The sequence below is a fragment of the Rhipicephalus sanguineus genome, unplaced genomic scaffold (assembly GCF_013339695.2).
Source record: "Rhipicephalus sanguineus isolate Rsan-2018 unplaced genomic scaffold, BIME_Rsan_1.4 Seq609, whole genome shotgun sequence".
Classification (NCBI taxonomy): domain Eukaryota; kingdom Metazoa; phylum Arthropoda; class Arachnida; order Ixodida; family Ixodidae; genus Rhipicephalus; species Rhipicephalus sanguineus.
Window position 1 is genome coordinate 181,158 of NW_023615617.1, and position 15,853 is coordinate 197,010.

The 15,853-nt window shown below is 44.0% G+C and overlaps 1 protein-coding gene across 1 annotated transcript in view; it reads left to right on the forward strand.

Moving 5' to 3' along the window:
* Positions 1–15,410, forward strand: part of LOC119377896 (nucleolin-like) — a 21,627-nt gene extending 6,217 nt beyond the window's left edge. Inside the window, 4 exon segments of the mRNA XM_049411665.1 lie at positions 8,266–8,411; positions 8,414–8,510; positions 10,848–10,957; positions 15,133–15,410. Coding sequence (XP_049267622.1) covers positions 8,266–8,411; positions 8,414–8,510; positions 10,848–10,957; positions 15,133–15,176 — 397 coding nt within the window. The 3' untranslated portion in view covers positions 15,177–15,410.
* Positions 15,411–15,853: the final 443 nt, after the last annotated feature.

Consider the following 15,853-nt stretch of genomic DNA (forward strand, 5'->3'; position numbering starts at 1 on the left):
CTGGGCTGGAGCTGAAGAGGGGTGCAGGAATTTTTTTCAAAGTGGAGCATCATGCACCGCTGTGATAATCACAAAATGTGATCGCTGTAGTGTTCTGTACAAATGAGCAGGCTTGTTTGGAACGTGTGGAAAAAAAAAGTATATATATATATATATATAATATATGATCCTGTTTACTGGTTCAACAACGTTGCATATCATGCAAGCAACCCAGAAAAAAATTTGGCAAGATAAATTGTGCTGAAGAATTTGATGTTTCATAATAATGCTCAATTTCTTGTTTCTGACTCCATTACTCCAGCAGGAGTATTGGTCTCGAGGCTCACCACTGGAGACGCAGGTGCTGTGATCGTTGTGAGGTGCAGGGTTGGATCACATGATCTCGGGTTACTCGGGTGAAGGAAAGTCGACGGTTGAATGCGTTGCTTTAAACTGCGGCTTCTGGTGTTTTCCTCTTTGAATAGTGTTGTTTTGCTCTCACTTCACCTGTGCGAACACCTTGAGACTACACTATCTGGGAAAGTGCAGTCAAAGTTAACGGCGGCATGGTACTTCATACTGCTTCGTGTCACAGTGCGAGCCTAGCATGAGCTTTCACTTTCATTGTTACCCTGCTATGCAAGAGCGTCATATCACTGTCGCCTGACATTCCTATATTGTTATTTTCAGCTCATGGGGTTTCTTGCTTATAGAGGATGTATGTAGAATGAGCCCATCCAAGGTGGCTTCTTCTTTACGTTGCGCTACAAGCGACATGGCCAGCTTCAAATACTTATTCACCTATAATTTTTTGGGTTTTCACATCCTAAAACCATGATATGATTGAGGGACACCGTAGTGTACATTGGCCTCAAGCATTGATTGAATCTAAGTACATGGGCCTCAAGCATTGATTCACCATCTAACAGCAGCCGCAAAGTGTCGTACTGCTTATCAATGCAGGTGTAAATGCTTTACACTGGTATTTTCACTGGACATATAATTGCCAACACTTCTGTCTTGCCTAGTTAGAATCGGTTCATGCTTATGAAGCGTGGGGAAAAAAAAAACTGGGATGAAGCAGAGATGCATACAGGACAAGTGCTTTTCCGTGTGTATCTTTCTTTGCTTTGTCCCAATGTTCTTCGCGCTTCATAAGCATAAAATTGCCATATAGACCATAGTAAGCCACTTTTTGTAGCATGCTAGTGCGTTCAAATGCACAAGGTAACACGGCCGGCTGGTACACTGTGCATTTACTATCGCAGTCGAGCCCTATCGGGACTGTATTTTTCAATCACAATTGGCCCATTTGTGTGAACTGCAGAATGGAATAAATCCTCAAAAATTTTCATCCCGATGTGGCTCGATGGCGATCGAAAATGCACCATGTGACAACCATAGAAAATTGTCGCAATAAGGGACAGCAGATAAATACAGTGATGCAACAGCTGCGCCAATTGCGCCAATTTGATACAATTCTTTATTTTTGCACCAAGCTGAGCCAAAACCGTGAAACTTGTTGAAATTGCACCACGCTGCGCCAAAATGCCCGACCAGCTTCAAAATTTTCTCAGTTGCGCAAATTTTAGCGAGAAATGGAGGCTGCGTTGGTCATCTGGAGTGTGGGCATCGTCGTCATCATCCAATATAGACGCACGGACCCTAGCCCTAACCCCCCCCCCCCTCGCCCCAGTGAAACAAAAGAAAAAGTCAGCTTCACCGCAAGGAAGAAGCAATATATGCGATACCAACAAATTATAATGTTATACGAAGGGAGGCTGGCAGCAAACTCTCTTGTATTCGATCTCGTGTAACTCTACAAAACGTTGGTGTAAGAGAATACGGCCGTTCCAGGGAAAGATGCTCTTTGTGCAGTGTCTTCGCACTGAGAGCGCAGCACGTAGCAGGATATACGAGCCGCCCGCTGATGGCTGCCGAAATAGCGCGCTCGCGACCACGCCCTTAGAATCAAAGTTCAAAGTTGCTGCTTGAGCGACAGCCCCCCCCGCGTCTTTTCATGCTCGTTCAAGACGGCCGCGGCATTTCGCCTCTGCTTTGACGGCAGGCCTCCCGAGCGGAGTGGTGTTATCGCATGCGCCCTCCGAGCGAGAGAGATGGGCTGGTTCGTTTGATGTCTGCTTCAGCTGCGTTCGTCACCGGCACTCGCGGCGCTTTTACCCGCAGTTGAACATACTATGCGCGGGGGGATGTTATCAATTTGGTCTTTATACGGGACATGATGGCAAAAACCTGTCGAGAGTGTCCATATAATAGCTATCGCAATAAAAGAGGACAGTGGTTCTCAAATTTCCTGATGCTTGTTTTATTGCGTGCAGGGCGCTTTTTTACGCCACTTTTGCCGCAGTACACTGATGCCCTGCGGAAAAGCGTATTGAGATTTAGAAGAGGCTATTAATACTAGCTGTCAGGGACACAGCACGTTTTGTTCCTTAATTACTCATTCGTGCATGTGCCGCGTAATTATGAGTCCTAGTATGGTCGCTGACGTCTAAAAAAGTTATTGGCAATCATTTGGAGCTGCTGTGTGTGGTGTTTCTGCGCGCCTTGAGAAAGACAAAAACGTACGCCAGTTTGATTTTTTCGTCACCCCACTTGCTCCTGCTGTATGAAACTCCTGAATTTCGAGGTTGCTAGGTTCGCAGGTCCACATTAGCACTTGCAGTGCCTGTCGAATTACTTGACAGGCCCTGCAAATGCTAATGTGGATCTAGTCATTGTTCGTACTGTGTGGTGGCTCAGCACACTGCTTTTATTGAAATAGCAGTGTTCACGTGCACGATTTAGCTGATGTTGAATGGTTTGTACGTATTTTTGTTTTCTTTTCTAAAAGTAGGCTTTCTTTGTGTACTGCTCCAAATTTGAAATTTCGTGCTAAAAAAATTCAGGTTTTTTTTTCGTAACCTGCTCCAAATTTGGATTTTTGTGCTCCAAAAGCAACATTTTGCTGCTCCAAAAATTGCTCCAAATCCTATTTCGGCTGTTGCACCCCTGTAAATATTAAAATCGTGCTGCACACAAACTTGGGCTCACATAAAATGTTATCTAGCTACAACCCTGAATGAGGCGCGCGTGTGAATAGAGCTCTTGTGCGTTTCGGGAGAGGCGCTTCAGGCAGCGACAGGCTGCTGCGGTGAGTCCCTTTAGGTTAGCACGAAGCTCAGCGGTGACCTGACCTCAGTTCAAGGCTAGTTCTGCATGATGGCATGCTGCTCACGGGTGTAAAAGATAAATTTGGCGGTGGTCTGTTCTCCTCCACCCATTTGAACTGCGTGGAGGGTCGCACGACTGTGGTTAACACCTGCAATGGGTCAGACGATGTAGCCGCAATCGAGGCGTTGAGTTCCTTGCAGAATAAGTCCCAGTTGCTAACGTAGCATTGACAGCGGAGGCGGCGTTGGTTATTTGCGGCCAAACCGCTTGTCAGGGGATGGTGATCAGTCCCCCAACAGTCCGGCTCTCGATCCCAGGAAACGGCATGTAAATTCAACCTCCACGACAGATCCGGCGCATATCGTGGAGCACTGGGATGATCTCGGCGATGTGTAAAAGTGGCCGGGGCATTTTTAGGACAAACTACACATCTGTAAAAGTATCTAGCTCGATGCTGCCTCTCGCACTGGAGGAAGGGTAGCCCCACGACTGATGAGTTGTGTTGAAGTCTTCCCCTGACATGCACAGTGCACTCAGGGCGAGTTCGACACAGATCCGCTCAAGATGCAATCAAGGAGCACTACCTCTATATGGATGCCTAGTGACACCACAATCACGTCAGTGTGCAGGAGGCTAACGAGCTCTGGCACAGCTTCTTGCCACTCATTACACCACGACAGTAGAGGAACTTGCGTCTGAGGTTATGAGGTCACGACATACACTGCAGCCTTGCTTGGAGGCCCCAGCACAGTGGTGCAGCGTCGACCAGGGTGATTGGGAGCAGCATACACAATGAATCTGGGGACGCGCGGAAGTGAGTTCATTTCCTGTAGGAGCAGACACCAAGCGGGGAGCTTCGCCAGCGCAATGCGATGGCGAAGCTCCCCTACTTTATTGGCAAGATTATGGATTTTAAGAACTGGCTCTATTGAACGGTTTCTTGCTGCGACTCCATCATAAATTGTGGCTGTACCAACTGCAGGAAACTGTAAGTGCTTTCTTAAAGTGGTACTGACACAATATTTTGCGGCCGAGATAGCCTGCGGGATCGATTCCGGTGAACATGCATATATCATCTGCAAATATCAACAGCGAATATAGCTTGGAAGTTAATTCAAATGAATTTTGAAGTTTGCTTGAGTGATCGACATCCTTGCGCTACTGACACCCTCAAAGGGGGGACCCTTGGGGCCTGCTTCTCAGCGGCTGCTCGCGAACTGCGCGGAAGTGAGTCACAGTTCTTTGTGCTGACGTGATCGAGCGCTGCACCCGCTAGGTGGTGATAATTGCACCCGGAGGCTTGTCATTCTTGAAACCGAAACTGAAACTGGTCGGTAATGAGGAGCCTGTAATTATCTGTCGCGCGGCAGCAAACGATGTGCCGAGTTATGACTAACAGGCACCAGCAACCATTGCAGCAAAAAAAAAAAAAACTCGAGGCCGAAATTTTTGTGTCGGTACTCCTTTAACCAACAGTGCATGTTTGACTGTGTGTACTGCTGCTAACATAACCTGCTACCTAGCGTTTTTAAACCTATGTGTACCTATGTTGTCTTCCAAAGGCACGTAGCATCTCCTTCAAGTTAAAGCCAGTGATTTCTGTGTGGCACTATTGCAGTGGAAGTTTCCACACATATTTAGTAACTTCAGCATCTCATTGAAGATATGCTTTGGGTACTGTAAAGAAGTCTTGTCACATAAAAATGGGAAATTTACCCTTGAGTCACTGAACATTGTGAGAAGAGTTTCTTCCTTACTGGTTTTTGGGTACCTCCTGGATCAAGAGGTGGAAATGGTGTAAACTTTGAAATATTTTCGCAAATATTGATAGGTCCTGCACTAGGTTTGGACATTGCAAAATAAACAAGCCTGTTGTATAACTGCAAGAAAAAACTTAAATGATTAAATGACAGCTTGTGTGCCCTTGGAGCGTACAGCCTCTTCACCAGCGATAGATGTAATTACAGGTCTTGTATAGAGTATACCACAGGACCTGCATGAACATGGGGATTCCATATAAATGCAGTGCAGCCGCATGCAAAACCACCGCCACTCATGTGCTGCACAGCAAGAAGAGAGAGGGAAAAGAGATGCTGGTGCTGTAAATGTGGTGTGAGCTCTTGGCACCAGTATAGGAGGAAGGGGGAAAAGAGTACTGCTGCTTGTAGGCAGTGGCCAAGGTAAGAGGATGAACTTGTGTTGCAGGGAGAAAAGTTCACTTCCTTGTGCCATTACATCAACGTATTTTATCCACTTTTGCTTTGGCAGACCCACTGCTGTTCTCTAAAGTAGACTGTATGCGGTAGCACAGTTGACAGTAATGGCCATTAGGGTTGCTGGTTTTTTCCATTCCATAGGAATACATGGGATATAAGAAATTCCAATTTGGTTTCTCTTAATGTAGCATGTATGTGAAGTGCCCTTTTCATGAAAGTTATTCTTGTGTCTTTAGTGTTATTCATGTGAGGGACTTTTTTGAGGATAATGGGCAGAATTATTCATGATGGCATTTCTAGCAAGCCTCCTTGTCCTCCCCCACAAGCACTTCGGTCGCATGCTACTGCTGAGCAGTTGTGCACACGAAGGCATGGGACTTCTCCCTTCCAGGGGATGGGGAAGCATTTGTAGCTCTCGTAACAAATGTTCCGCTGTCCCAGTGAGGAGCTCCGAGGGGCATTGCTACCCAGTGATGGCACGGTCAGCATGGTCACGGGGTGTGCTGTCATTGTAGAGGGGAGGCGAATTGTGCCCTCATGTGAGCACCCTTTTGAAGTCTGCAAAATAAAGCATGCATTTCAAAGCAGATATATTAAAACGCAGGTAAGTGCCAGTAGTCATACTTTCAGTATGAGCGTGATTGAAGTGCAAGTTTAGAAGCACTTCAAAAAATCCTGTTCCAACAACAATCCGATTTGTGAAAATACCAGTAGTCAGTAGCAAAAAATGGTAATGACTCCATGAGCAAGGGAGTGCATAGTATGTGACATAGTGACAACATAATGTTAGACAGCACAGGAATAAAGGAGACATAATGCACTGTTAAACTAACGTAATGCTGTTTTTCTAAACTGCATGTATAATTGAAGACTGTTAAAAGGTTGTACTTTGTTCATACATATTTTTGTGGAGGATGAATACCACTCATATCTGTTGTTCATATCGTAAGGAACTAGCAAGAGAAATTCATTACACTTGATGTGGAGTACGCAGTGCTCAGCAAGGGAAAATTCACATGTAAAAAAAAAAAAATGCCGAATATGCAATCATGAACACGTTTTGATGTTCTGTCAAAACGTTGCACCTATTCCTTAGGAACAAAGCCTAACACAGACACACAAATGTTTTTTTTTTTTTGTGCTATGATTTGACCTAAGCTTAGTGTACCCTTTGGTCATTCTGCACACTGTAAATTTTATTAACAGTACAGCAGAGCAGTTTCTCTCACAAGCTGTAATTGCATTGGCCTTTTTTGTTCCGTTCTCAAATATTTGACAGAAAATGTATTTGAAGCTGCTCAAACCTTAAGACTTCTTGGTCAGTATGGTCTCCTGTTACTTTTGATCGTAGTTAGTACGTATGTATAAACTACAGTAGGTGTGCAAATGTTCGCATTTTTTCAAGACTAGTGCTCCAGGAAGGCACATGCAACGAGCAGATGGAGGCCTCAGGAGAGCACCTCAGATTACACTAAAGGGGGCTGTGCAAGATTCCAAGGCACCTAAGAGGCAGAGCTGGGACCAGGGCAGTAATTGAGTTAGCGCTCCCGAGGCCAAAGCATGCCAAGGGATGTTCACATACAGTATTGGCTGTCTGTGGAAGCAGACAGTCAATTTTGTACACTTCTGCAACACGAATCCTCTACTGTGTTTTAGAGGTGTACAAGACCTAATCGAGCCTCTACCCACGGATCATGCTGGGTTCCATCTTTGATGTTCCCATTGCTTCTGTTGTTCTGGAGGCATTGTCTATATCATGGAGCTATATATGACGCATTCTTTGAGTACTTATGCCCTTGTCAGTTGCACATTCTGACTTTATTTCATAGACTCGGACTCTGAATCCCATGGTAGCACCAGCTTAAAGGGACATTAAAGTGAAACGATGAATCAATTTAAACTGATAAATTATCCTTTGGAAGCTCTACTGTCATTAATTTTACCATCACTATTGAACGGAAGAGAAATGAAATTTAAAGCGTCAATTCTTAAACTTTGCTTCGAAATCTCTGTACATGAATGTAAGCTTGACAACATGGATTTCAAAGTGTTCATGTTTTGGCTTCATTGGCTCAACAAAATTTCCTGAAACTTAGTGTGTTAAATGCCTGGCCCTCTCACAGGACAATGCGTTTCACATTTTTACTAATTAAGAACTATGTACCCCCTAGTAGATGTCAAAATCTATGATGTCATTGCAAGTAGTGCGGAAACTTCAAGGGGGTGTCGCCACCTGCATTTTCTCTTTGCGTGTTTTCTCACTAACCAAGCGTCATCTCTTGGCAAGAGTTGTGCTTTGGTATTGCGAAAAGGTAATTTACTAATACAAAATAACAATTTTTCTAAATAGTGTCTCATTTATAGAAAAGGCCTCATAATATACACTTCCATGACAAACTTGCTAACAATATAAACATTATTGTGAACATACTTGTATAATAATGGAGAAGACTACCATTGTTTATTTGAAAAGCTTATTCAATATTCACTTTCCTTTTGTCATTATTTGACTCAGTCTAAAAATTACTTTTTGCACAACTCTAGGAACCACCGTAGAACACAATTTAATCTGCCATCTTGCCCTTCTTCTAGCTTTGACTGCTGCAGTGGTGCTTCGGAGCCTGACCTGAGGCCCCGCACGGTGGTCTAGTGGTTATGGCATTCGAGTGCTGACCCGAAGGTTGCAGGATCGAATTCTGGCCGTGGCGGCTGCATTTTCGATGGAGGCGAAAATGTTTGAGGCCCGTGTACTTAGATTTAGGTGCACATTAAAGAACCCCAGGTGGTTGAAATTTCCGGAGCCCTCCACTACGGCGTCTCTCATAATCATATCGTGGTTTTGGGACGTTAAACCCCATATATTAGGAGCCTGACCTGAATACTCTTGGTTTATCAGGTCATTTGCCTTTGTGGAGTTCAAAAGCGAGGCGGATGCTGATCGCAACTTCAAGCGCCTACAAAAGGCCAGCCTGCGTGGCCACCCTTTGAGAGTGGGCTACCGTGGTGCCAAGCGTGCTGACCTGCCTTCTAACTGGCAGAGGTGCAGAATGAGCTTTGTGTGTATGGCCTGCCCCAAGGGTTATCACAGCATAGAGTTGCCAGGCTCTTCCCCACTGCCACCAACGTTTCCACCATGGCTTTGTAAGTGAAAACCATGTTTGTGCCATCTAAACTCTCTCTGGTTGACTGTGACTGTGAGTGCACCCTGGCTGTGATTACTCTGCTGTCATTGGTATGAGTATTCTACACGTCAGGCTTTTGCCAAGTGTAGTTGGACTCTTAAGAAATGGCAACACAGACCACGAGTGTTTAAAAAAAGAGATATAATCTTGGAGCCTTTCGAAAAAAACCATTTTCTTGGGAGTTGCATCAACTGTGGGCATAACTGATACTAATATGGCTGTGCTCATATCAGAGTTAACTATCCAGGCTTCTGAAAAGTGTTTACATAAGTAAAACTGGTGCACTGTTATGTAGTTCTGTAACTGTTGCCTCGTCAGTTGTGTAAATGAAAAATACCGACCAACAAAAAAGGCACATTTAGCCATTCCTTGTCTTATCTGAAGCAGTGCGTTGTGGTATGGCAGTACTAGTACATTCCCTTTGTAACAGTGTTGTGTCTTGCTCTTTTAAGTATTCACAGCCTGAGGACTTGATTAGAGATTAATGGTTTTTTGCTGCATGAAATATGAGTGAATTTAAATCCAGGATGGTATTTTTTTGTTGCCATGAGAAACGAAGTAGCCTTAAAGGGACCGACAACTAATTTTTCTCGACCTATTTCTTTACGGCGCGACAGAAAGCTCACCTTTCGCAGTGTTTGTAGCTGCAGTAGTTAATCCCAAAAGCACGTAGTTATTTTACAAGCAGTATTTTTCGATCTCAAAGGCTCTAAACACGGACGCACCTTTCCTCCAGCAACGCTGGGAATTGATAGCGATGCCGCTAACCCTTCTCGCGATTTGTGAAAGCTATAGTTCTGCTTTCGCAGGAGTTCCTGTAACTATGCTTAACCACCTTTATTAAGAGCTTTTCAAGTATTTTTTAAAATAACAAGCTGTTACAATGAGATGATGTGGCATTATACACCTCCCTGTATTTGTACCACGTTGTGTGCGCATGCGTCCAAAGTTGCCTGCGTCTGTGTCATGGGTGGCTTGTCCCGGCGTTGCTACTCTATAGATGCATGAGCCAAGCCAAGTCATCGAAAACGTCACTAGGCATGTGCGCGGCCGCGCTGAGTAGCAGCGCGCGTTATTTTTGAGACGAAGTGTAGGTAGCAAAACTATGTCGCTCCAAAATCTTAGCGACCTGGAAACTGCGTGTACGATTGCATGAGTACGCTGAAAAGTTGTTCAATATGCGCTGACGAGCATGGGATCATTATGTCATGTGAAGGCAGCGCCACTTTAATGCATACTACTAACGCAGGCCTATACGTACATTTTTATGGAGTAATACCTTTTAATATAAAGAAACGAACGATATTTCAATACTAACAAAAAAATCGTCGACCGCGTACAGCAATCAACGGTCACATGGCCGGGTTCATCGGATCGTTCATGTTTTTGCCGCAAGAGGCGCCACAGGTCATTCATTTTTCGTGACTTTCAATGAAGAAATCAAAATATAAATCCATCTCTCACGAAAAAAACAGGGTAGGTTTGAGTCAATGCGACGGACAATCTTGCCATCAGTGGAGTCATCTCATTTCATGTTCTGGGCAGTTGTCGGTCCCTTTAAAACCCAAATAATAGTGGAGGCATCATATTCAGTCTCACTGCAACATAAAGGGATACTGAATGAAATATGAAGAAAAGAGGAAACCGTTGAAATTGCACTCAGAAGATGCGATTATTCCGGTATCCACTCTTTATTTCGCATAGTCTTAAAAGAAATGGTGGGGGCCCGTTTGCTGCTGCTCCTTTCAACGATAAATTAATATACCTGCCAACTGTCCCGATTTGCCCGGGAGACTCCCGATTTCCGTCTTCTTGGTTGTATGATCGCAGCCATAAATCTGGTGATAAACTGCCTCAACCCAATTTTGAAAACAAAAAAAGAACTACAGTAAACAAAGACCGGTGATTAAAACAACACAAACTTATTTATATGACACACCAAACAAAAGGGAACGTCCACAAAGCTTGAAAGGTTCGCTGGTCACTGCTGTTTCCTGTCGTCCGCCGGGCTCTCCTCCTTTCACCGAAAACACGAACACGCACACACCATTTGTTGTTGCCAAGTATAATCATGCCAAGTACACACACACCACATGAACATTTGTTGTTGCCAAGTATACATGCTCTGTCAACTAGTTATGCATGTTTGCTATATATATTTGTCTTCCAGCACACAGTGTAAGAACTTATCACTACTGAAGTCTTCCGGTTTGGCCTTTGGGTGCACCGATTTCTTTACTAGAGTGTTTTAGCTTCTTTGTTGCTGACATCTAAATTGCAACCCTTTCTGCCACAGCTACACTTTGGTGACATTCGAGAGCAAGGATGCCTTGCTGGCTGCCCTCAAGAACAACGCATGCCATTACATGGATGGGAATCCACTCAAGTTCTCCTATCGTTTGAAGCGTGAGCTGATCTTTCTGCTACACATAGTCTAGTTAAAACCCAGGAAAGGCAGAAGTTCAGGGGAAGATGGAAGCTTGAAGAGATGAAAAATTGGTGAACACGGGATGTCGCTGCAGCCGATGTTTCAACAAGTGGACTTGTCTTCAAGGTTGGAACAAGGTTGCTGCAACAAGGCTGCTTCAAGGTTGCAGCCTTGAAAACAAGTCCGCTTGTCGAACGTTGGCTCCAGCGACACCCCGTGATCATGAATTTGTCATCTTAGCATAGTCTAGTTGAAATTTGGACACAGTCGTTTAATTTAGTTTTTTGCCTCTGAATAAATCTTCCTGTGATTATTTCGATGGAGGCAAAAATGCTTGAAGCCCGTGTGCTTAGATTTAGGTGCATGTTAAAGAAGCCCAGGCGGTCGAAATTTCCGAAGCCCTCCACTGCAGCGTCACTCGTAATCATATCGTGGTTTTGGGACGTTAAACCCCAACGATCATCATCATCCCTGTGACTAAGTTACTCATTTGTCATCAGCCCAGGAAAAGCCCAGCTGTGATAGTTTTTCTTTAACGTGAGAGTGTTAAAGGGCTTGTTTCGCAGAAATTCTGGTGTCGGCGTCGTTGGTTGTGAGTGAAAAATTAGCGTTGTCCATGAGTGAAAAATCGAGAAAGATGCAAATAAAATAAAGAGTAAAAATGTTCGGTTCGAGTGAGAATCGAACCCAGGCCTGTGGCGTGGCCAAGCAGGTTTCCTACCACAGAGCTACGCCATTGTTTGAAACTGCTTTGGAAAAAAAACACTATATGAATGTCATGTAGTGGGAAAGGCCCACTTATTACAAAGCGCTTGGACATATTTAATCATCAGCAGCTGCAAAAGCATCAACAAAGTGAGCAGCTGCGTAAGTCGCATGTTACCTTACGGATGTCTAGTGGGCCCTTCGCTGATTCGCAAGAAAGAATTATGGCGTAGTGGGCACTTAGCAACTGTACTTGCATTAGGCATTCTAGGGCAGTTTGAAGCAGCCAATGTTACGCCCACAGACGTTCGTTTCCTTGCGGCACGGTTGAGGCATCCACCAGAACCGAAACCAGGCGAGCAATTGAGAAGGAGATGCGCACGGGGCCGATCATGCTATCACATTCTACTCTTAAAGGTGAAACTCAAACATCCTCCAAGTTTCAGTAGAAAATACGGAATTTTCATAAAAATCCTAGTATAAAAGTAATGTGAAGGCACCTGCCGTCTTCACACACGAACTTTATGTGAGACGGAAATACCTTGTTGGGGTTACTGAAGTTAACTTGAAAAGAACAATTAAAAACTTGTGAATTAGCTCCTTATTGTCAGCTTGAGGGCAGTTGCTCATGTGGGAAAGTTGTAGGGCATCACAGTTTATGGCAATTTTTGCACTGACTTGAGATATTCATCATCAAATCTCAAGGCCCCGTTTCAGGCAATATCAGGGCCTAGAGCAGGGAAGGTGGCCGCTTTATTGCATTAGACTGGAACTTCCAGGGACAAAGAAATGACGAATGTTGAATGAAGGTGCATTGAAGCAGAATGTGGTCAAGGAAAATGGCACGCAGTCTGAAATACTCAAGTGAACCACTTATTCTTTGCGGGTGATGGGTGGTGTTTATGTATTTTTTTGTTAAACTATAAATAGATGTCAAGCACTCTTTGGCCGTTTGCAGTGCCTGCAAGGAAAAGCGCCACCTTGGCAACCCCCGAGTTTAATGCTGTACAGTGAAAGAAAAGGTTTAAATTGTTTTTCTTGCACAGAAAACATAGTTGTGCGCCGCCGCTGCCGGTGTCCATAACTCCTGTTGCGTGAAATGAGAAAAAAATGTGTAGGATTGAGTGGGATTTGAAACCAGGCCCTCTGCTTGGCAGTAGAGTATCTATCACAGACCAATGCTGGGGAAATTTACCCTTGAGTCACTGAACATTGTGAGAAGACTTTCTTCCTTACTGGTTTTTGGGTACCCCTGGATCAAGAGGTGGAAATGGTGTAAATTTTGAAATATTTTCGCAAATATTGATAGGTCCTGCACTAGGTTTGGACATTGCAAAATAAACAAGCCAGGTGTATAACTGCAAGAAAAAACTTAATGATTCAATGACAGCTTGTGTGCCCTTGGAGCGTACAGCCTCTTCACCAGCGATAGATGTAATTACAGGTCTTGTATAGAGTATACCACAGGACCTGCATGAACATGGGGATTCCATATAAATGCAGTGCAGCCGCATGCAAAACCACCGCCACTCATGTGCTGCACAGCAAGAAGAGAGAGGGAAAAGAGTTTTATGCTGTACAGTGAAAGAAAAGGTTTAAATTGTTTTCTTGTGCACAGCACGAAAGAAAACTAGTCATGCAGGTTACTGAGTGACTACAGTAAAACATTGCTAATTGCTGCTAGCACAGCATAACTATGCACGGAACACTAGTATACAGTAACTGTAAAGTATGAATTTGCATCTCCTGACTTACACCGCTGCTGCCTACAGAGATATATAAATGCAATACCACAGTAATTGTTGCCTAAAGTGGCCCCTACAAGGCCTTTTCTTTCTTTTACAGCGGACGCTGTTATGAGATCACAATGGCCGATTTGGTGGCATAGTTGTGCGCCGCCGCTGCCGGTGTCCATAACTCCTGTTGCGTGAAATGAGAAAAAAATGTGTAGGATTGAGTGGGATTTGAAACCAGGCCCTGCGTGTCAGTAGAGTATTCTATCACAGACCAATGCTGGTGCTTGAAACTCTTTTGCAAAAAGAGCCTATACAAGCATCATGTCAGGCAAGGATCACGTCAACAGAGATGTAATATAGCATGGTAGAAGAGTAAAATAACAACCAAGCTTCGCACAATGTGGATTGCATAAAGAGTGGGTCATTTAAAGCTTCCCACCCATTACAAAGGGTTCAGCCATAATTCGTCGTCATCAGCCACAGGATCAACGAAGTGCACATAATGCCTACAGATGTGTAGCAGGTACCTTGCTTCTCTTGCAGAATGAGGGATAATGGCATAGTGGGTGCTCCCTACTTCGCAAAAATTATGATGATTCATGGCATAGTGGGTACATTGCAAGTGTACTTGTAGAGGGTTTACATTCGGCTCTAGAAAGGCCGCTTTTCCAGCTTTCGCTGTGACGGCTGCATGTTCCGCGCAGGGCCTGGCGGTTTTTTACTAAAGCATGGAAGAAATAGGGCCGCGCGGTAGCGTGCAGTAGTGATGCCAAGGATCGTTTCGAAACTATGACACAGCACATACAGAGCAGCACATCGGAGGGACAACTCATTCGACTTTTCCCGATGTGTGTGTCGCATATGTCTGTACAGCTATCTGCTATTGCGTGACATTTCATTATCAAAATGCAGTGCTTGCTGGGGTTTCACATGTCACCCAACTTGCTACCAAATGAATCCAACAGAACAATTAGGCCAGGGAACGCATAGGGACCATTAATTGTTGTCTGTAACTGTAGTGTAGTAATAATGACTTAAATTGAATTAAAAGTGCATGGAAAAATCACCCTTTCCGTCGGTGGGATCAGAACCCACAACCTTCAAAATACGCATCCAATGCTCTACCAGTTAAAGACCACATTTAATGGCCCCTGTGGTTTCCTGGCCTAATTGTCTGTTGGATCATTTGGTTGTGTCCAACAAAGAACGAGCGCTTTGAAAAAAGTTCACCTTCTAAGTTCAACCAAAACATTAAACTCATCTGTTTGGCTGGTCATGGTGTGAATCCAGAGCTGCTTTGCATGCTGCTCATATTATTGAGATCAGAACAAATATGGAAAGAATGTACACTCAAACCTCGATATAACGAACACGGATATAACGAATTATCGGTTATAACGAAGTAAATGAAGAATAGTCTGGTCATAGCTACAGGTTGCAAATAAACGTTTATAACGAATTTTCGGATATAAAGAAGTTATTTTCGTGGCAGATGTGACTTGTTTATATGAGGTTTGAGTGTATTATTCTTAGCTCTTTGCATATTAGTTTCATGCACTGGTTTGCACTGTATGAAGAACCAGCGATGCACATTATCCCTTTGGGTCATTCGCATTTTCTTTGTGCTTGTCAAGGCACACTTGTATAAATTTCTCAAACCAATTACATTGTTCTTTCATATTTTTTTTGCTTTACGCTGTTGTTCTGTGCAGCTGCTGGTGCAGGCAAGAAGAAGAAGATCAGAAGGAAGAATTGAGAGAGAGGCAGCAGCAGACGGAGCTTGGAAAGCCATCCGATTCCAAGCCTGGCAAAAACACTCCAGGAATGCCTGGAAGAAAACAAAATGTAGTGCCAGGAAAGAAGCTATTTGTGAACAGACAGACAGTCCTGCACAGGCAAAGACGTCCAAGGCTAAATTTGATGCCAAGCGCAAAGAGATGACAAAAGCTGCTCAACCTGCAAAGCAGGGAAAGGTTCAAAAGCAGTAAAAGTGCTCAGTCATTTATGGCACAAAATAGGAAAGTGCTCCATAGCATCATCATTTCAGCAAAACAGAATTGCTGTGCACATTGTTTTACTGAGGAAATGAAAGTGGGACCTATGCTGCATTTTAAGTGACATTGAGGACAGATTTAACTTTGACTGTTTTTTATCGCAGACTTTAGTTATGACATTGTAAATTGTTCTGTGTAAGTGGACCGTTTATGCAACTTTTAGTGATATATTGACGAAGCAGGGTGCGTACAAGTTCTTGATACTCATGAAATTGAAAGGACAGTCGAACGTCGTTAATACGTACCTACTGGGAGCGCGGCATAACTGTGCACTAAACGGTAGTAAGCAGTAACGCCAAGGACAGATTTGCATCTCTTGACACGCGCCGCCGCCACCAACTAATGTAATTCCACAGCAAATATTGCCTGAGGTACCCAC